This window comes from Rhipicephalus microplus, chromosome 3 (assembly GCF_043290135.1).
Source record: "Rhipicephalus microplus isolate Deutch F79 chromosome 3, USDA_Rmic, whole genome shotgun sequence".
Taxonomy (NCBI): Eukaryota; Metazoa; Arthropoda; class Arachnida; order Ixodida; family Ixodidae; genus Rhipicephalus; species Rhipicephalus microplus.
In genome coordinates, this window is record NC_134702.1 from 113,546,636 (window position 1) to 113,568,962 (window position 22,327).

Consider the following 22,327-nt stretch of genomic DNA (forward strand, 5'->3'; position numbering starts at 1 on the left):
CGTCTAAATTTCATTGTAGAGAAACGAACCAAAAAGTGTTTCCACTTGATGTGCGCTGGAGCATTGCCAGTAGTCGAGAGGGTGACGTGATAGAAAAGTGTGTTGCGAGCGGGCGGAGGAGCAAGACCACCCCGGTGTGTTGAGAGTAGCCGTCAGCTCCTCTGGGTGAGGGAGAGAGTGTCGTCAACTCGCAGCTGCGACTTGACCGACTTGGCATCGTTACGACTGCTGGGGGGGGGGAGGGGTGGTACGCGGTGTGGTGTGTTGGCACGGAGAAACGGAAGGACAGCGTTATACAGGCTGGTCAATGAGGTACTTTGCATCTAAAAAGAAAGCCACAACTTCGCCGTAAAGGCGAAACGATGAACGCGATAGCAACAAACTGGAAGGGCACGTGCAAAATCGCAAGCAAATCTAAACGTACCCGGCGTTTCTCAAGTCTAAATGACGCACGAAACGCACTCACAGGTACAGATGAACGTGAATCAGCGTCTCAGTGCCGACTTCTCGGTGCCTGAAAAGCGCGCCCTTTTTGCAAACGGAGGCTGTGCAACGATGACAGGAACATTTAGGCACCCAGTAAATACAACAGAATCGTTCGGCGAAGCCCCCAAGGATAGCCAAGACGTACGATCCTCTCCACTACAAAATAAGGGCGCGCGATCAAGCGTACCTCTAATGATTCTCTACGCGGGCGAATGTACGCGTGAGAAATGAGAGCCGCCACGCGCTCACTGCGCCATCGTGCTGATAATACTAAAAACACGATAGTCCCCCCCCCTCCCTCCCCGAGACGCTTGCAACAGCAGTAAGTGATAGATACAAATAATAGGCCCCCCTTTCTCGCCGAGACGCTTGCAACAGCAGTAAGTGATAGATACAGATAATAGCCCCCCCCTCCCTCCCCGAGACGCTTGCAACAGCAGTAAGTGATAGATACAAATACCTTACCGTTTGGAAGTTCAAGGAGCTACCCATCGGTAGCTCAGTGGTTGACGCCTCGCATTCACCACGCAGAGGTCTAACGTTCGATACCGCGCATCGGAGTCTTTTTTTCTTAATTTTATCTTTCTTACGTTTTTATATATACAGATACGTATACATATACGGTACATGACATCGACGTCGATGCTGACGCCAGCGCAAAATTCAGCTGCGAGTGTCCATATACATGCTATTGCAATAAAATATAAGTGCGCTAAAAACAAGACACCAGAATTGAAGTAAACAGGGTGATCGTAGACCTGTACACGTCGATCAGCTCTCGCCCTGTGATCGTTCTGTCCCCTTCGTTTCTAGTGTCTCGTATGTAGTGCAGTTATATATTTTTGAAATAATGTGAATGTGGCCCTGTGCATTGGCGCTGTGCTCAAGATTTTTAATTTTTGATTTCGGAAGGCGAAAGGGTGCTGGCTGCTAACTGGCTTGTTTTCAACAGCATAATTAATCGCACTGGCATAACAGCAAAAGTTATTGCGCTGTGCTAGCAAACATTGAGCTTCTTCAGCGAAGCGCGTCAGACTTTGTTTTAAGTCGAGAACCAGTTCACCGAAGCCAAAGTTGAAGAAGGCAACTGCTCATGTGTAGCGGGCCTCTCCGAAAGGTTGAAGCACTTGTGCGCTGCATTGCTGCACTTCTACATGCAAGGCTTAAACAGTTTTTAGAGTAACTCTGCGCTGCGACTCATGTTTCCGATTGCTTGTACCCTATTGAGTTGCATCGTCCCGCCAAAAGCTGACTGTGGATGGCGTTCGCCTTCTTAAAAAACATAGTTTTATTTGGGTCTCTGTATCCTGATATAGGGCACGATTGTAGTTTTTATTGTAACAGGAACACCGTTATCTTTTCTTTCACTGATGGTTATGATAAAGTTTTCAATAAATAAGGCCTTGTGCTTCCGAACACTACCTTCTTTGTGTTCCCAGTACTTGATAGTGAAAGGAGATACATGCTCGCACGCTACGCACGGAGATGCACAAGTGTGTTAGACCCCTCAGAGCCCACAAAAATGTCAGCTGTAAAACCCCGGTGAGGGTAATATTGTTTATAACAGTAAGCGTAATAATAAATAACACAAATTCATAACCAATCAAAGTAAAATAGTTTATGTGTTTCGTAACGTTTATGGAAACTAGCAATTGGGGATGCAGCGGAATGGGGATAATACATCACTCAGAAACAAGCCTGTCTTATCATAAATTCTGCTGCACGGTGTCGGAAACAGAACAAGTGATACGCCCACGAGTAAATGCTGCACAAGCTGGAATGATAGTTTTTCTCAGTTTATCTTTCTCTTAGTGTGAGCTGACAAGTCTAAACATTCAGCGCACCCCGTTTCATGAGAACATAGCAGAATCTGTAGGTATTTTAAGCTAAACACAGGCCTAAGCACCGAACGTTTGGTGATGATCAATATTTTCAGGTTTCACTGCTACAGTTCACGTGGAAGAAGCACGCGTCTGTGACAGGGGCACAGTGATTTTTTTTCCTGTGAGGTAAATTCATTCTTTATGCATACTCGCGCATGCGCTTGTGCTTGTGTGTACAGACTTGCTAAAATAAAAACTTAAAGGGAAATATGACATCGACCTAACTTTAAATTAGGCAGCACTACGACTGGACTTTAGAAGAATCATACGCGAAAAATAGGCTCACACACACAAGGCAATGAATTCCGTAAAGCGCTTAGCTATATAAACGAAACTGTATTCTCTCCTCTTTGGCAAACCCACCTATCGACAGGATTGTACACGCTATAAATAATAAGTACTCACCGGGCAGAATGAATTCATCACAATCCAATCGAATAAAATAAGCTACCATATATTATCCGTTACCTTCTTTACAAAGCGTAAGTTTATTATCTACGCCATTTTCCATAGCGCGACTTCTGTATCCTTCGGGAAGTCATAGAACGACATGTTGCCGTCTTTCCCCCGAAATGCCATTCATTGCGGCACACAGCAATAGTCTGTGAGCATCGCTTTCTTCTTTTTTAGATTTGGGAGTGCGGCAAGGCATAAATAAAAGTACTTTGTGGTCAATTATGAACGAACCACATAGTAGAATCTACTCTCAAGATTGGCTTTGACAGCACCGTTCTCAGGTGCGGCCACGAAGAGGCGAACGCTCAGTTGAAATGCCGGATTGGGGAAGGCTGATGGAGAGCATGACAGAGGTAGACTAGTAGCTGTGAATTGTGGATAGAAGTTGGCGCGGGGAAGCGTCGAAATAAAGCAAATACCTATGCTGGAGATTTTTTGTCGTACTACCACTTGAATAACCTGCAAGCAGAATCTACGAGAAGGTCAGAGTATGTATCCTATTGTAGCTGGGGCGGCCGCTTCAAGATCACGCCTGAGGAGTGGTGCTAAATAATTGCAAGTGTGTGGTTGGCGATACGTGTCGAGTCACAATAAGATGGCCGCCGTATGCGGAAGGTGCTACAAATGCTGTGAGATGCGCTTGGTTTTAGCATGTTAAAGGCGGCGGCATTCTTGAATTATGGCATCAACAGACGTTGATGATGATGATGGAAAACGTTCATTTTTCAAGTTATGTACAGAAAGTGTGGGGAGTGGCCCCTAATGGGTCGGCCCGCGCAAACACTAGGTGGGCAATCTTTTACAGGAGCCCACTTGCCTCGCTGAACCAAGGGCCGTCTGGTCAGAGCAGCCAAGCAGGGCTGCCTCCCAGTTCTTCCGAAAAAATTTGATGGAGGGGCGAGGTTGAGAGTTGTTTGACACAACCACACCATGTGAGAAGTCTCACAGAAATTTCGTCGCAGTTTGGGCACTTCCCCCTGCAAGCAAGGTTGAAGTGTTGAGGATTGCCGGGAACAATAAAGTTTTGGGTAGAGGCGATTGAAGGCTGTCTCATCCACCTTTGTGAGCCCTTGACGGGTTTGAGTCAAATGGCATAGCGGAATTGATAAAATGGACGAAGCGTTCATAAATACCAGCCTGTTTAACGCGTAATCGGGAATACGCTTGAGGATGTGCCTAGCCTTTTCTGGGTGGGACATGTTCTCGACGGCTTTGTGGCAGTGGGTTTGGACATTCTGATCTTTACTGGTGTAGGACTCAGTGGAAGCTTGAGCACGAGTACATAATTCATTTTTTGCAGCTTGTCGACGACAAAGCCGCGAAGAAAAAGGTTTGCGAAAAGTTCACAAATCTTTTCCTCAATGTTGTCCCAGCTTGTAATGTAATGCTCATTAATGTCATGCGAAGTACGAGCAATTACGTCGAAGTATATTGTGATGTTAGCCACCGAGAGAGTGGATACCCACCTACAAATTGTGCTGACGCGTTCGTAAAGGAGCAGCCACGGGTGAACGTCACAACCCTCGAGGCGTGAGAGAACACTGGGATCCTTCAAGAAGGAAAACGAGAGGAAAGTTTTTGAAGCTGGAGCGTCGGCAGGCAGGGTAGGCGGGTAGATAGACTAGTTCACTGGCGTACTAACGCACAGACATGTAGGGGAACAAACGGAGAGGCCACAGCTATTAAGCGGGATGACGTTCTGGGAGTTTCTACCGAATTCTCGGCGGAATGCGTCCGCTTAGGAGGAACAATGATTATGGTGCTCGGTACCCAAGTCCGTGGGTTCAATCCCGGTGGCGGCGGTCGCATTACAATTGAGGTAAAATAGTGAAGTCTCGTGTATTATGAGTTTTCAGTGCTCGTCAAAGAATCGGAAAACGTCAAATTTACAGGATATTATTTTTTTTCGGGAAGGCACATTTCTTGTACAAAAGCCAAGGTTAATCTATGACATCAAAAGTCTGTGGAAAACTCGTAAAAGTAATATTATCATTATTGATCGTGAATTCACAGCATCAACTTGAGAACAATTATTCATGAATACGAATTTTCGGGGAAAATGCAGCTAACGTTAAAGCCATATAGCAAAGAATACTACTGTGCAGTCTCCCTCACAGCCACGGGATCATCTGTTTTGAATCTGTGCATTTAAAATGATAAACAACAAAACTAGCTATACTCACATTGTTCCTCGTAGGCGAGTATTTTTTCAGCATATGGGTAGACTTCTTCAAAGGGTATTCCATACATAAGGAACAGCCTGACGTAGTAGTCTGTGTTCATCCATGTAGGTTGCTGGCTCCTCCGCTTTAGCCAGCTTTCTTGTTCGCTGCTGTACTTCATCTACGATTAATAGAAAAAGAACATTTGTCTTGCATTCGTCGTTCCCTGTGGCGATAAAGATGGCACTGCCCCTGTCGACTTTCGCAGTGAAAACTAACAACAAAATCTACCTCTTGAGAAAGCGAATTGGTAAAGTGCGAACAAAATAATAAGCATCTTTTTCACTATTTGGTGGTGATATACCAGACCCAGGTTTACATGAGACACACAGCTTAAAAAGTGTCTTTTTCTTCACAATTCCTCGGGCGTAGCATTGAAATGATCTTGAATAGCGTTTGAGACTGTAGAAAAAAAAAGTGCAAGCACAATGGAAGGAGCAAATACAGAGTGACTGCTATATTTATATTTCATTCACTCCTCATAAACCTTCTTTTTGTTGTAGATGTGTTCTGATGGTGTGCCGCCGTTGGAGGTGTCGCACCCCCCTCGGCCCTCCGTTTATGTGACGTGCTTCGTCGCGTTAAGGCCTGTGCAATTGCCGCATCGGCATTTTACACCAGCATTCAATCGTGGTATTTAGGTTAGATTTACTTTGGTTTCCTACATTAAACAAGCTGCCAAAGATATCTTTAAAGAAATACGCCTAGGTGGGAGCGGCCCTTGGTTTCACCCTGCGGGCTGGCACTTCTTCAGATCTTTAAATAAACTGCGTCGTACTCTATACCGACGTTGTACGTCACACTTGAACCAATGAGATGTTGATTATTGCATGAATTGCAATTATTATTGTGCTCTGCTCATTTTCCTAATTACTGAAGACCAATTATTTACGTTTCAAGCAGGAGAGCGTGCCCGAATTTTTTTACTGATTTACTTCACTTTTTACCGATTACTTCATTTAGGCGGTTTTTGATTTTATATCTTTAGTGTCTGGTTTCTGACTTCGCTTGTGGATAGAGCTGTTTTTTTTTCTCCGCCAGTGTCATTCCTACTATACAGCTTAAAAAATTCAAAGTGCAGGAAGTTTTCAGCAGATCCATATCTCTTGCGAAGGCATCGCAATTATAAATGCTTCAATAAGGGGGCCCATGTCTACAGCGAAAAAAAAAAGTTAATATTTGAGAATGTATACGCTAAGCATTGACTTTAGCTCTTGTACACCTTGGACCGACAATTGAAAATGAGCGCAAAGCTACATAAAAGCTTAAACCCATTTTCTTTCTCGCCTTATGCAAGCTTCACAAACAGCGCGGCAGCCTTTTGAATCCTACGAAGAAGCGCCGTGGTGTGGAGATACGAGGGGGAGACGCCCACCTCGGCGAACTCGTTCTCTCCGTGAGAAACCCACCACGCACCCGCTATCTCAGAGGCTATGGTCCCCATGAAGTTAGTGGTCCAGAGACGACGAATATTTCTTAAGCACCGACCACAACTCGCGTAGTTCATCGTCGACAGACAATTCATGGGCCTCTGCTGGGATTGCTTCGGAAGTTCTGAAGGAAAGCTCCTCATCCGTTTACTTCCTCATTAGAGCCCCGCCGCGGTGGTCCAGTGGCTAAGGTACTCAGATGCTGACCCGCAGGTCACGTGATCAAATCCCGGCTGCGGCGGCTTCATTTCCGATGGAGGCAGAAATGTTGTAGGCCCGTTTGCTCAGATTTGGGTGCATGTTAAAGAACCCCAGGTGGTCGAAATTTCCGGAGCCCTCCACTACGGCGTCTCTCATAATCATATGGTAGTTTTGGGTTGTTAAACCCCATATATCAATCAACACTTCCTCGTTAGAGGCGCAGTTGACTCTTTTAGATCCGAAACACTTTGACGCCGAGTTTGCGGCACACCCCCGGCGTAGCCCCCTGAATACAGTGACGCCCATCAAGGGCACTGCTGGGATCAGGTTTCCATGGCGACCGCTAGAAGTGCTTTCGGCGCGTGATTGCTGACCCTCTACCACTTCGACGATGCAATCTGTGTAACTTACCACTAACAAACACGACGATTGAAATCAAGCATTGAAGGCTCGCAAAGCCGAAGTGGTGCGAAGGCATCTGCAACCACAGCTGCAGTTGAGAGATTGCAAATTCGCAGCATAACGACAACAAAGCAAGCAGAACTGGACGCAGTGAGAGCGCTGAAATCTGTAGCGCATCGGCAATGAATGCAAGTGGAACGAGAGGCGGTGAGAACGTTTGAAGCAGGGGAAAGTGACAGCGAAGGCAAGTGGACTCGGAGGTGAGAGCTCGATCATCTGAGGCCAAACGTATGAGCGCACGGTACCCGACGTGAATGGCGCTGACGCCCACTTAAAGCATAATTTATTCGGCCACAGCTTCAGATACTGTCGCAAAGTGTACGATCATTTGTGGTTTGGTAACAACTTCAGTAATGTCGCAAATATTCACGCTGAGTATATGAAGTAGAGCGGGTAGTGTAAGGGATACATGGTTACCCGATGATCCTCAGTGCTTCACCCACTCGTCATCATACTCTTCCTGGATATGCAGCGATTTTATTTTCTATCGGTGTGGACTTGCTGCGGGTTTCATAGCAATAGATGCCATCGGCGCGCAGAGCCAATTTCGGTGTGCGCTGTAGCCTGAATCAATAGCTATGTTTGATATGGGTTCATTGGAGTATCGTACTAGGCGGTTCTTTTTACCATAGAAGGCATACAAAAGAGGACGATATGATCGTTGCTCATCCTTCTCCAAATATATTTTTATAATTGTTCGTGTTATATGTTGACTGTATTTTCACATACGAGGGAGTGGTGTCATGCAGATTCATATAGTACCTTTATTCCCTATGTACGGATGTGTAGTATCTGTACATACGAAAATTTGCACTGTGGTAGCATTGTGGCTTTGAAACCAATTTAAAATAAAGAATTGAACATATGGCTAGAAATCATGTAATTTAGTTCATTGGGCACCTCAATTCACCAGGTTTGGCTGTGACTACAGTTACATAATCTAAGGATGGTTACAAAGATTTTATAAGCACTCTCAGGCGTTTTTATAGCTAAAATTCTATAATCTGTCACCCAATAAAATCAGCCCAGAATTTACGGCACATTTGTACACACAAGTTTTTTCACTATTACGTAATCACGCAGGGGGTATAAAACACATTTCACTTTTAGTCCGTGCTCGGATCTTGGGCAGTTTGAGGTATTACTTGCCGAATAATGACAGCGATTCTACCAGTGTTTTGCCCTTACTTCTTCAATGTATGCCATCTTAATTGCCAAACCTTTTTTTGGACTTAGCATTTTATAATAATAATAATTGCGGTTTTACATCACAAAACCATGATGTCATTATGAGAGACGCCCCAGTTGAGAGCTCTGAAAATTTCGACCACCTGATGTTCTTTAACGTGCACTGTTATCACACACTAGACGGGTCTCTACTGTTTACACTTCATTGAAATGCAACCGCCATAGCTGGAATCAAACCAGCGACCTTTAGGCCAGCAGCGGAGCACCGTAACGGCTGTTCCATGGAGGTGAACGAAGTGACCAAATCAATACGTCAACACAGTTTGCACTTATCTCGTCCAGAACTAGGACGTACAAACATTATTGTATTTCCCTTTCGTCCATGCTTCACAGCTCAAAGCAACAGTGCATGTAGAGTATAAGACAAGCATTAGTTTGTTACAACAGTCGTTGTTACTACTGTGGGTCATGAAATATATCCTTGTATGTTTTAATTACACAAAATGCACGCCATAATCTCTTTGTAAAAAAGAGTGCTCCAAGTGGATATTGCGAAAAGCAAAAATATTTTAAATTGCCACTTCACTAATACGTCTGCAAACACTGCTCAATAAGAAAGCCATAGCTCTATGATCTATAGCGAAAATACTTGGCCCTAAGCCCATAATCTCGTACTCTCAGGCATATGCTATGGAGAAGCTTTGTGCCATCAATAAGCAGTATCTTAGCCTTGAATGTCATCCAGTTCGAAACGATACCAAGCGTAATAAATAACAAAGAAAAAACCGGAACTTCAAACAGTTAACCATATTTTATTTAGGAGAGCGGCTTAGCGGTGTTAATGTGACAGGGTTCGTGTGCTGAAGCCTACGTGTGTTTCATTTCCACTGACAGATTCGTAGTGTTTCTTCTCTTGTGTGTTATCAATACTTCTTCAAACAGACAAAAGTATGGCCCACTATGCCCGAAGCTACCAGTTTATGCTGAATTCTTCAATTTTTTAGCAATTTCTTTCCAAAAGTTCCAAACAGAAATAAAACTAAAGGTGCGTCCGTCGTACTCGTTACATAGTGCAATCAGCAAAAAAATTCATTTTTATAATGAAATATCATTTAGACACAAAATACACGTGAACCATTAATATTACGGCAGCATTAGTGGAAGCACTGCGCATAGATTGACCGCGAACTAAATTTAAGCACTTCATAGGCCCCAGCCACGCTGTTCACCACCTGTACTGACAGCGCTGAGGCACACATGGACTGCTTTATGACTCGATTCCACACACTCTGTTCAAGCACTTTTACTAAACCTTTATCACAACTAACCAACGCCCCGAAGCCCAAGTTGCTCCATTTAAATCCTAAATGCCATCATGCACATTCACCATATTATTACCTATACTTCTAATGTGTATGTTATGTGACGCACACTTTTATCTGACCTTGTTATCTGAACTCGTAGGCAGCGCGAATTCATTGACGCACCTCAACCACTCTCCTCCCGTAGTCGAATCGTTTGCCGGATACTATAATAGAGATGATGACATACACTCCCAAGTCAAGGGAGCCACGAACCATCATCTCAACCGGATCGACACTTTGAAGTCTTGTCTTGTTCAGAAAGTCCAGGTTCATCACGTTCATCCACTTCACCAGCTCTGCGGTCTGTGGCAGAAATGCGTCAAACTTTGTAACATTGTTAAGTGATCGAATTCTGTAAATTTCAGTGTATAACAATGTATTACAATATTCAAAACAAACGAAGGAGAATATAAAAAAAGTGGGGAATTCGTAAGCTTCGCCTTGAAGAGTTGAACGCGGTAGCGATATTTAGCTCCTAGTAGGCCCTTCAACCGCTAAGTACATACTTATTATTATGCTTTGTTGCCTCTCTCTCTCTCTCACACACACACACGCACACACACACACACACAAACACGCACGCGCGCGCGCGTGACGTATTTATAATAATGCAGAGAATGAGCAGTGTGGCAACTTCGCTCTGCTAAAACGGCGCTCTGCTGTAGTCAAGACACGTTTTTCACAATGTGTGACAGATGGCGAACCAACTCACACACACATGCGCGTTCGCGCGAATGGTGCATAAAGGTATTTGATTTAAAGCAAGAGTCTCGCATTGCCATCAAGATACACGCCGAGCGCTTGCCATCTGAGAGGCCACGGCCACCTGGATCGGGCGTGCGTGGTGGTGTGCGCACCAGATTCAGGCGGCCGGGAAAAGGCCGTAAAGAGCATCACAGTGCCTCTCAGGTTGCAGCACATTTTCTAGCACTTGCTGTTTGCTTGATCAACAACTCTGGAGAGGCATGATATGCTTTCCGCAAATGGACATAGTTGTCCATTTTAAAAGCTGTTTGAAAGTTCCTGTGTGTTTTTAGCGGCGATAGCTGCACTACCCCGTCCTTTTCCGACGTAATTTAATGGCCTCCCGAATGAGCCTACAAATCGCCGAATGGGCTTGTTTTCTCGTGACGCCTGTCGAAAAAATGCGTTAAGAGACTGTTTTCTCTACATGCCGTTTATGTAGTGTTTTTTTTTCTTAAACAGCTGTAAGCAACATGGTTACTTTGTGGTAAGATATCGACTTGCCACGCGAATGGGTCTGGTTCAATGCTTAATAGGAGCAAAAAAAGAAGTGTTTATTTTATTTGCTTTTTTTCTTGATTTTCGCTCACAGACAATTTTTCGCTCCCACCAAACGGCAGAATTTCCGCGACATGAGCTCTGTAACACTATCACGTTAAAAGAAATTAAGACAGATTCGCATGAGTGAGGCCCAGTCTGAAAGAACAGTGGAGCTGGAAAGTCTTTTTTGCTTCTGTTTGAATTCACTTTTTTGCCTTCTGAGTTATTCTTTCTCTCCTGATTTATAGTTTCTTTATGGACTCGAGTTCGAATTGCGTTGTATTCCAGAATAATTTAGTTTCTTGTTTTTGTTTTCTTTTTTTCGCAAGATAGTGGTTACGCAAACAAGCAGCAGTGACGGAAGCTGTGGCACACAACTACGGTGCGAAAAACTATCCTTGTTTGTGATCTCCACAACAACTCTCGCTGTAGAGAATAATGAAAAACGATGGTGGCGTTAACACGACGAATGCAAAGAATAATCAAGGCTCATGCAGCAATCGATCTTAATCATTCTGTGTGGCAATCAAGAATTCACCCTCAGTGCCACGTCTTGACTCGGAACTGCTTTGCAAAAACACCACATGTGGGTGTAGTGTTGGTTAAAGGTAAAGTGTGGTTACACTGGTGATTTAAAATTTTATAAACGTAACTATCTACTCCTATGACAGTGACGTCACGTTAGATTACCGCAAAGTGTAATTAGGGGTTACTCACTAATGTTCATTTATGTAGCACTGACGAGTACCATATTAGCAGAAGCTAGATAAACAGTTCACCGCTTTTGGTGTTGCTATGAGCTATGTTGTTGATCAACCCATGACCCATAACCGGTTATTTTAAGCTCATTCAACTGTTTCACATATGTCAGTGCTCACTATATTTGTAAACTCATCCACAAAAGCTTACGGACTGCACCAGCGCGTGCCAAACTGCCTGTCCGCGTCACCTATAGCCATCTACCATTGACAGCAGTGCCAGGGCGGAAACACGTATTCTTGTTATACAGTAGTCTATCAAGTTTCTGTCTCCCCGCAGAACATCACTGTTTCCCAAGAAGCGTTATTCTGCAATATGAGCATCGTACTATTAGAATGGTAGGAGAATCAATGCGACGATGGCATGCTGTGAATGGTGCGTTGTTCGCTATAAGTCACCATGGGAGGATGACGACTGATAACTTATGCTGATAGACTGCTTTTGTGACAGAAACCTGTCGCGTCGGTTTTCGAAAAGATTGCCGCGCTATAAGGTGAAAGTTGGAAATCATTCATGCCAACTGAGAAATTATTGAAGCCTTTGAATAAGGCATTCATGCATCTTGGGCGCGGCGCTGCAGTAGATCTTACATACCAGAAATGGCCCGAATAGGCTTCTGTCCTCGCCAACACGTGATGTGTAAAGTTTTGTGGGTGACTTTTCATATCTTGAGCGCCATTTTGTAACGCTCTGCTCAACAAGATTGCGTCACACACAAAATTCCGTCGACATGCTTCACATAGCATTGATTCCCGAGTTATGAGAAATGTGCCACTTTGTTTTTGCTGCGCTTTGTACGCGAGCAAACTTACTGCAGTCTTGCTGCTGAGCCGCAGGTTGTGGGATTGAATCCCGGCCACGGCGGCTGCATTTTCGATGGAGGCGAAAATGCAGTAGGCCCGTGTGCTAAGATTCCGGTGCACGTTAAAGAACCACAGGCGCTCGAAATTTTTGGAGCCCTCCACTCCTGCATTTCTCCTAATCATATGGCGGCTTTGGGACATTAAACCCAAAATATAAATGAACACACTGCAGTTTTTTAGCTGTGCGTGCCGTTCTTCAAGTAACAATTTGATTTTTTTTCTGCATTTCTTATTGGTCCTTGTGGTGAAACTTACTTTTTTTCATTTGTTCAAACCTCAGGCAGAACAAATCTCTCAAAGGTCTGCAATCTTGACCGGTAGTAGTGTAACAGATCATTCATAAATTGTAGCTAAGGTATTGGTCACGCGGTTTGACCAAGGCCAAAGAAAAAGACTACAACGAGCGATCGCCACCTGCACTGCTAGTTTATCCTTATATTGTAAAAGTGGTGTCCAGTTGTCGCGACTCCTGCCCTTAGAACACGCTCGTTTTAGTTAGTGAGGGTGGGGGTAAGCCTTGTCTTCATCGTGGAACTGCTGGAACTGCGCAGCCGGACACTGCCACGACCTGTCACGATGGCCGATTCAGTACTGTCTCATGACGCTCTTGATGCTGCACCAATGCCTGTATTATGAACTGACGCACTCAGACAGCGTGATCTTCCCATGTTAAGTTGTCAAGATGAGCTCAGCGTAGAAGACTTGGTGACCAAGGATGAGCTGGTGGCTGTGGGCAATAAATCGGCCGCCAGGAACAAGCTGACATACTTGAACTTATACTTAACCAACGTTTCAAAAACTTTGGTACAAGAATCACCGGAACGATTACACCACTTGATAGAATTTCACGACAACGTTCACGGGGGTATGTTTACTCTGCTGTACACTGGCTTCGAGCTGAATAGCGCTTGCGTGAAATAATCTATAGACAGGGCGAAACGTTAACGAGTTTCATTGAGAATGGCTCTATCTGGCAATTCGTCGACTCATTCCTGGAAAAAACGGGAAAGATCTAGCACATACTGAGAGGCATTCGTCATGATGCAATTCAGGTGAATCTAGCAAAAAGCCCTCAAATGGTCTCGGATGTCATCCCCCACTGTCAGAGTTACGATGAGTTGCGCAGGCGGCGTGCTTTCAAACATGGCGCTGCTCAAGATACTGCAGATCTTTCATCTTTGAGCTTGCGCCGTGACAGCACTGATCCAGAAATAACGTTTTGCTTCCACAGATAAAGCAGTTCAATCGTGAGAAAGCCGCATGGCAACTCTCTATCATCACGATCAGATCGGAGTCGATGTCGTCCTTGATGTCTTGTCTTTGTCAATTTATCAATATCAATTTGCCGAAGGATTGCCCTCTAGTTACATTGCAATGTCTGTTCTTGGCCCACTGACCTACGCTGCCGTTGCTGCTTCAGCGTGGTTTCCGCTGCCCCCTGCTGCCTACCAAGCCACTGGCATAGCTTACACGTCTTAGCCAATACCGGCACTACTGCCTTCAGTTCCTCATTTAGCCAACAGTGCCCTGTTTTCAGCCCATGGTGTACACAGGACAGTCAGCCCATATTTTTCTTCTGTGTCATTCAAGGCCACGCCACTCGCCACTGCCGCCGTCGCAGCTTCCCTCTTGGTCACAGTGCAGAGGCCTCAAACTACGTTCAGCCTCAACCGCCGTGTGCCGCGGCCTCGAACTGAGTTTGCGTTAGACATCTCCATATTGTTCCTGCTGATCCTCCTTAGAGGGTGACTGCCAAGTCACCGAATATGCGACGAACACCGGTCAACTTCTCCTCGTCACCCATGCATCTCCCCAATATTAAATCACCGCAGCCCACGGCGAGAGAAAAGCTGACAGCCGCAGTTTCGAATTCAATATCTGCGTTACTGGAGAACATTTCAAGACCTGATCATTGGCCTCCGAACAAAAGTGAACTACCTGTAGATGGCGTCAATTTGTGCCTCCTTGTCGACACTGGTGCTGCTACATATGTCGTTAGCGAAAAGCTCTGCCGCAACTTGCACAACGGGACCACTATACCCTTACCAATATCTCTTTGCGAATGGCTACGTCACACACCATTCAAACGTCAGCATTGTGCCTCGCGCGAGCCGCCATTCAGGGTGTCATATATGTTGTCAGATTCGTCATCCTGTTCTGTTCCTCGCTCGACATTATTAGATATAATGATCACATTCTGCTCTAGAGGATTGTGCTTATTCTGAACTAACATTATCTATGGCGTGCTTTGACTCATAAGACCGCCAATCTAGTAAAGTGTTTTCAGCATCGGGCGTCACCACTGCTCCATTCTCCGCCACGGTCATCCCGGTCGCATGTTTCCCTGTTGCGACCACACCTGTTCTGTTTACGCAATCAGCTATTCCACGCGCCATCCAATTTTTTTTCCATTGTCGGTTTGCCATTGTCGGTTTGCCATTGTCGGTTTGCCATTGTCGGTTTTCCCATTGTCGGTTTATTTCCCATTGTCGGTTTCTAGAACAGTTACTATGAGGTGGACGCGTGTAATCTTGTGGCTAGTGCCTCATTATAACCCCGTGGAGAATGTCGCTGAGGCTACGAAGATTTCGAGCGCATTAGCCTCGATGCTATGCCCAACCCTTCGGTGTCTGTCTCGGTTTGAGTATCAAACCACTTTTTGCGACCGGTGACCACTTAGACGTTTTTTTCCACCGCTATTGATCCTGAGCTGAAAATTGTTAGCCGGCGTCTTCGCGATTGATTCATTTTCGAACCGCCATTTTTAGACGGAACATGAACAGTCGTTCAAACTGCACTGGCCAGCAAGCCCCTCAACTACAGCGTCCATACCATGTGTCATCTGCTGAACGCCGTGTTAGCAACCAATCAGTGCACGACATGTTGAAACGTACATTGTAAAGCCATTCATTCACCCCTGAGCTTCCCCTGCAGTCCCCGTTAAAGAAAAGACGGGTCCTTTAGGCTCTGCGTCGACTTCCGCACAATTAAAAACATTCTGCATAAAGACCTGTCCCATCTACCTTGTATTGATGAGGCAAAAAGTAGCTGCAGGGATCAAAGTATTTTCCTTCATTGGATATGCCTTCCGGCTATTCGCAGGTGCCAATGGCAGAGTCCGATCACCCGAAGACTGCCTTTGTTACACCTAGTGGGCTCTATGAATTCACCGTTATGCCCTTCGGCTTCTACATTGTCTCAGCCACAAAATAAAGAATGGTGGACGCTACTTTTCGTGGTCGGAAAATGGAACACATATCTTTGCTACTTCGACGGCAGTGTAGTATTTTGAATCGACTTTGCATCCAATCTTATTCACCTCGAGCAAGACTATACGTGCCGTTCAACGGAGGGTCTTCAGCCTAATTAACGAATAACACGATATTGGTCGGTCCGCAAGCTTGCCATTCTTGGCCGGGTAGTTTCGAAAGATTGTTTCATTCCGGACACTGCAAAAATTTTGCCGTTACCAGGTTTTCGAAACCGACCAACGTTACAGAGCTTCGAAGCTTCATCGATTTGTGCTCCTTTTTATGACACATTATCAATGATCTTGCTTCAGTCAAGGCCCCTTTGACCAACTTTCCAGCTGGCAATTGTGATATCTCAGCTTGGTCGCTGGCGTTTTAGGTTGCTTTTCAATGACTTCGGTGTCTCCTAACTTAGCCGCCAGAAGCGCAAAATTTCGATCCGTCAGCGTTATAGAGCTTCACACTGACACTAGTGGTGGCCGGCTGGGAGCCGTACTTGCCCAGCACAAAGGTGGCTTTTAACAGTACGTCGTTGCTTACGCCCGCCACACGCTTACGTAAGCTGAGAAAAACTGCTCAGTAGTCACAGAAAAAAAAGTCTCGCTATTGTAGAAGTGATTGGGAATTTCATTTATGCCTTATTATAAGAGTGATTGGGAATTTTATTTATGCCTGTACGTACATCCATTTGATGTTGTGATTGATAATCATGCACTGCGCTAGCTACCTTCACTAAAACATCTGAATGATCGGCTCACTCGCCGGGCGTTGCGCCCGCATGAATTCGACGTCCGTGATGTTTACCGTTCTGCTAAGAAGCATTCTGATGCGGGTGCCTCATCCCACTCACCTTTGCTTGCTAAGCCTATCTGCTCGTTGTGGTGCCTTAACCATCAATATTTTCGACATGCCTTCCGAGCAATGTAAAGATTCTTGGCTCTCATTACTTTGGGTTTCTCTCGAGAAAAACACCTTCCAAGGTGTATCGGGTACTTGCACGCCAAGCACAACACTTCAACCGTTCGAGATAATCTGCTCTATCAACAAAGCTACAATTAGAGTGGCCGAAAGTGGCTTTTTCTTATTCCCAAACAACTCCCCTCCGACATCTGTGCTACTGGTCACGATTATCCGCAATGTGGTCACGCTATTGTCTTAAATACGTAAACACACCTGTATTTTTGGTACTAGTGGAGCGGTATGTACTATTTCGTTCACCAGCCCATCCGGTCGAGCCCTACGTTTCAACGATGCAAGAAGCCACCTCAGCATATCACCCGCACGTTACAACCTCTACCATGCTTCAGACCGACCTTGCGAGCGCGTGGAAATGGACTCATACGGTCCGCTTACTTACAATTAAAGTGTAAAGTGCTGGATTAAAAGGCGGGCATCAACCACGCGATGTGGTATGGAGAACATAAATGCTATTTCCTGCTACCGCAAAAGACGTTGCTAACTTTACACTACTCAATCTTCTCTTAAGTCATGGAGGACCCCGAAAATGCTCAGCAACAGCGACCATGTTTTTTTTGTTTGGACGACGACATTACAGCATTGCTGAAAGAGTGCCACATCATCCACCCCACTACCATGGCATGCCATACCCAAACTAATGGGACAATGGAGCGTTTCATTTGCAGCTTTGGTAATATTTTGTCCATGTACGCTCATCATGACTATACTATCTGAGACTGCATACTTCATTCCGTCAGGTGTGCATACAACAGGGCAACACAGTGACACCACTGGATTCGCACGTTTCTTTCTTCTTTATGAATATGAACTTACTTCGTATTAGACACAGTTCTTCCGTACTTGCCTAATTCTTCAAAGTTCACAACCATTTTAAGAGCAGCTTGATATGCCGAAGAATGTCGTCCGCTTGCTTGTACATTCACATCACACAACCGAAGTCATCATAAATATCGCCACGATGAATCGACTACTGCCATATATTTTGATTCCAGTATACACTGCTATGCATGTGAGTTTTATATACTCCTGCAGGCTTTACCACAAGCTATCTCAGAAGTGCTGCGGACCTTATCGGTTATCGCAACAAAGGTCTGCGGTCAATTACCTCGTGGAGCCGGGCCAGGTGTCTTTTCAGAAGCGTCCCCACGAACGAGAAACTGTCCACGTTTTCAGACTCTTGAAGTACTGTGATTCCTCTGTGTTCCATCCCTTGGGGTACCACGATTGTTCCCTTATTTCCCGGGAGTGATTGTAGTGAAGGTATTGGACATGTGGCTTGACAAAAACAGAAAAAAAAACTATGACGAGCTTTCGCTACCCACGCTGCTACTTAAAGCTTGTGGTAGAAAAAGCGGTGTCCAGTTATCGCGACTCTTGCTTTTAGGATACTATCCCTCGAAAATAAATCTACTACATGCCACCGCACAAGTATAATGCTAACAACTGGACCATCAGTGATGCCATGCGCTGGTAAAAGTTTGCACAACTTTTACCTACCTGCCCGCTTATGTAAACAGCCAAGTCCGCCTCGCTGGACCAGGGGCTAGGATTCTTGGCTGCTGTTCCGAAGATCGCGGGTTAGATCTTGGTCGCAGTTGTTGCATCTTAATGAAGGCTAACTGGCCAATGGCGTGTGCTTTACCATGTCATCACACTTTAAAAAAATCACCGCCCAAGCACTCCGTATAAATTTTTAACCAGCGAAAGCTGAAACGGGTGGCACCGGTATATAGCAGTGGGTTAAACGCGACGTGGCACTCGAGCCTTGCACATTTATTGGCTACATATTCGTGCTTTTTAATGAGGTTAGAGAAACGTGTTTATTTCACAGTGTTTATTTCACATGCCGCACGCTCTTCCTCGCGTGATCAGGATCATGAAGGAGTGTACTGAGTGGTGAAATGCATTTCGTAATGCGTTAATCCCACTGGTAGTTCTCGAACCACAGGCTGTCACAGACGTCGCAGCTGAAGTGCATGTGCCCCTTGGGAAAGTCACGTTGAACGCTGGCGTTCAGCGACTAACTAATTAAATCATCACGTTGACGCCGCAACGCCACTTGTTAGGCGTAGGCACTGTGCAGTGTCGCCTATAGGCAGAAAAAAATCAAGTGCCATTTTCCCCCTTCTTCTACCACCACGCATTTCATTCATTGTTTGGCACGGCGTTGTTCGAAGCGTTGGACAACGCGAGCTCAGTGGCGTGGTTTGCAGTATCCGGAGAGCGTGGTTAACTGGCGTGGTCTGGCGTAGATTGCAGGGCGTGGTTAACTTGGGTATTGTGCAGAATTATCTCACCAACGGCACTTGCATTGCCGTTCGTGCTTTAGTGCGGCTTGAAAGGCTGGCGAATGATTGTTACGCAATCGCGGCTGGCACTCACCCTCTGGGTCTTTTTTTTCGGCCAGGACAGCACCATTGAACCGAAAAATGCAAGCTCTCACGTCTCTACTGTCAGCGCTCTTCTAGAGTTGTCCGTAGCATACTCATGTGGAAGCTTTCAAGAGAAACTCAAGTGTGTGCGCTTCACGCCATGGCTGCGACGAGATGGACGTCACTACAAACGAAGCCAATGACGCACCTGCTTGTTAAATACGACGCTGAGAATGACGCAAGCAATGGGGCAGCCAATGTAGGCCACTCCCAACACCACTGCCGCACAGTTTTGCGCTTCTCCTAGCCATATAAAGCTTTAGTTGTAAAAAACCAGATGGCCAAAATTTCTAGAGCCCTCCACTACGGCATCCCTTACGGTCTTCGGATGTAATAGTTTTATTATCTGAGGTGAAACCTCAGATATTGTTATATTACCGGTCAACAGGCATTCGCCGAACTGGTTAATACCTCTTATATTTTGGTAGTATTGACAACGTGCTGCGATGCCGTCCTCTCGAAGAGAGCGATTTTATGACACATTAGCTGGTATTTCTAGTTACCTCTGATTGGTGTGATGAGACGAAAAACAAACAGGCTTGGTACATTGCAGCTGCCTTCTGAAACGCACTTTGGTTGGAAGGTGGTGCTTCCGCATATTTGAGGCCCAGATTTATCCCCATACGTATGGATTCTTCAACCTGTAATGAAAACAAAACATGAGTCTGTGTGGACAGGGCTGAGTAAAACGCTTCATGAATATTTTACACAATAACGATTCATATACGCAATTGTTCGAAGTAACAATACCATGTCACATCGACTGTGTAGTCTAAAGATAATGTTCGCTACGATCTACGCGTTCAATTCAAAGTTCGCTCACGCGAACCGAAGTTTAAACAGGGGAAAAGAAAACGACTGTGTTACTTAGCTTTGAATTGTCCTTTGTCAATCTCCGTGAACTGTAGATAATGCGCCTTCTCTTACGAGCTGCACGCTGCGAATTATCATTGGTTAGTTGTGTGCGGAAGTTCTATTCATTAGGTACGCCGAAATATTTAGCCCTCCTTCGCAACAATTTATTTATAAAGGAATAAATAAAGATAAATAAAATTTACCAGCCGATCTTTGGCGAATCAACTTAGGCAGTTTAGGGAATATTGAAACAATAGCTGCTGCTGAGCTATAGTTCACCAAACCATGATTGACAGATACCGTCATAGACGAGGCACCGAAATAAAACCCGTGTAACCGGTTTTGTGAGGTCACAAGTCTGCCCAAATACTATAATGCAGCCACATTATACACGCCCACAGATATCTGTCGACCTATCGCACACAGGATTTTTGTATATACCCTTTCATGCTTAGTGAAAAGACACACAGCCGAAAGCCAACATGTTTCTTATCAGCTTAGCCAACCCATCAAGTCATGTGTGATAGAGTTCACAAGTGGCGCACAAAGTTGACACTTACACAAGGGCCTTTTCCTAATAGAAAGAGCCGTCGACTCTGTTCATAGTGCTGCCCTACTACAGATTGCTCGGTAGACTAACAGCTTGCGTAAAGCATGAGTGATGTTTCTGTCGCATGCTTTGCGTTCGGCGAGTATTTTCCACGTGCCGGGTGCCACGATGTAGTAGTTTGTGCGGACGTTTTGGGGGGGGGGGGGGGGGGGCAACACCACCCTGCACCGAAACTGCAGAGGGAGAGTGGGGACACGTTTTATTACGTGCACGTGACGTGAATTCTTTTCCCGGTGTCATTCTTTGCTGTGTATATAGCTTCTAGTTAACTCGACAGAACTAAAAAAGCACATCAACAATTGCGCAGTGACTACTCCTCAGACGATCTCCCTGCTGGCGCATCCACTCAACAGACGGGGAACTAGCGTACGCAAAGCACACACCACTGTAGGAATACAGCATTCATAATATTCTGAGAGCACAGTCGCGTTATTCTCGACCACTGGTTTTGCGCTGGCTGCCAGTAGACCTGTTTAAGAGTGTACATTATTAATGAGGCCGATGCCAAACAACGCCCACCTTCCCAAACATTCATCTGACCCGTAATCTGTTTATGTGCAAATCAAGCAGCAAGTTAGAAAGGATTGATAAGTAGGGGCCTCCATATACGAAGAGCTTCCTGAGGCTGACCTTTCTTCTTTCACTTGTTGGACTCCGTATACAAAAAGAGGATCCAGTCAAGAGCCGATCTATATCAGCATTTTTGCAGGAGAACTGTTATGCTTGAAGTTTGCCGTGTGTTGTACGTATTAAGTATATGATCATGAACAGATATTTGCATAAATATGTCACACAATCTGAAAGCTACTCGGCTAACCAGCACGCTAGCACAGCATAGCATAACTATGTATGGTATAGTTAGTTGCGGTTTTTAGACGACACTACAAGCATTTTGCCTAGTTCTGCTCTGAACATGCCTGCTGATGGCTTTCATTTTACCATGCACTTACTGTGCGCCACGAGGAAACTCGTGCTGGCTTTCCACACCCGGAATTGCACCTTGACACCAGCGCCACGCGAATTCCCCCGGATACATTTCATACATCACATGAAGACACTTTCTTTGTAGAGAGCGTAGGGTGCACACGTATGTTTCGTTCCCGAATACCGGCTCCTTCGTTTGGTATTCACTCAGAAGGAGTTCGACAATGGTGTCTGGTGCCAACAACAAGCGCTTACCTTGCGTTTACACTCCCGAGCGCATGCCGAAGAGTGGTGCAGTATATTCGCGTTAGTCATACTACGCCTTGACGCACTTAGCGAAGGACAACGCGAACGAACCTGCCCTCTCTTAATAGATGGGGTACAGTGGTCACTGAACGGGTTACTACGCAACACGATCACGAAATGCCATTTAACGCATAAGTGTTTTACGTGGGGACCCACCACGATTCCACTGACTTATTTCCATCACGGATATGACGTCGTCAATTATTTAAGAAACGAGAAAAATTTCATCACTATCTACGACCCCTCGATAGCAGCGTTCAGCGCGAAACGTCTCAACCACAGAGAGCATGTTGTTCACAGCGCTAACGGTAAAATATCATTTCCAGTTAGTGGTACTCAGAGATCGGCAGTTTCAGCGCGTCTTCATAACTAT

General features: G+C 45.3%; 1 protein-coding gene across 1 annotated transcript in view; it reads right to left on the reverse strand.

The window, feature by feature from the left end:
* Window positions 1–22,327, reverse strand: part of LOC142803294 (endothelin-converting enzyme homolog) — a 63,698-nt gene that overhangs the window by 35,923 nt on the left and 5,448 nt on the right. Inside the window, exons 2-4 of the mRNA XM_075888423.1 lie at window positions 19,763–19,900; window positions 9,816–9,995; window positions 5,009–5,168 (exon numbers count right to left, since the gene is read on the reverse strand). Of these exons, the coding sequence (XP_075744538.1) occupies window positions 5,009–5,168; window positions 9,816–9,995; window positions 19,763–19,900 (478 nt within the window). The remainder of the gene's footprint in view (window positions 1–5,008; window positions 5,169–9,815; window positions 9,996–19,762; window positions 19,901–22,327) is intronic.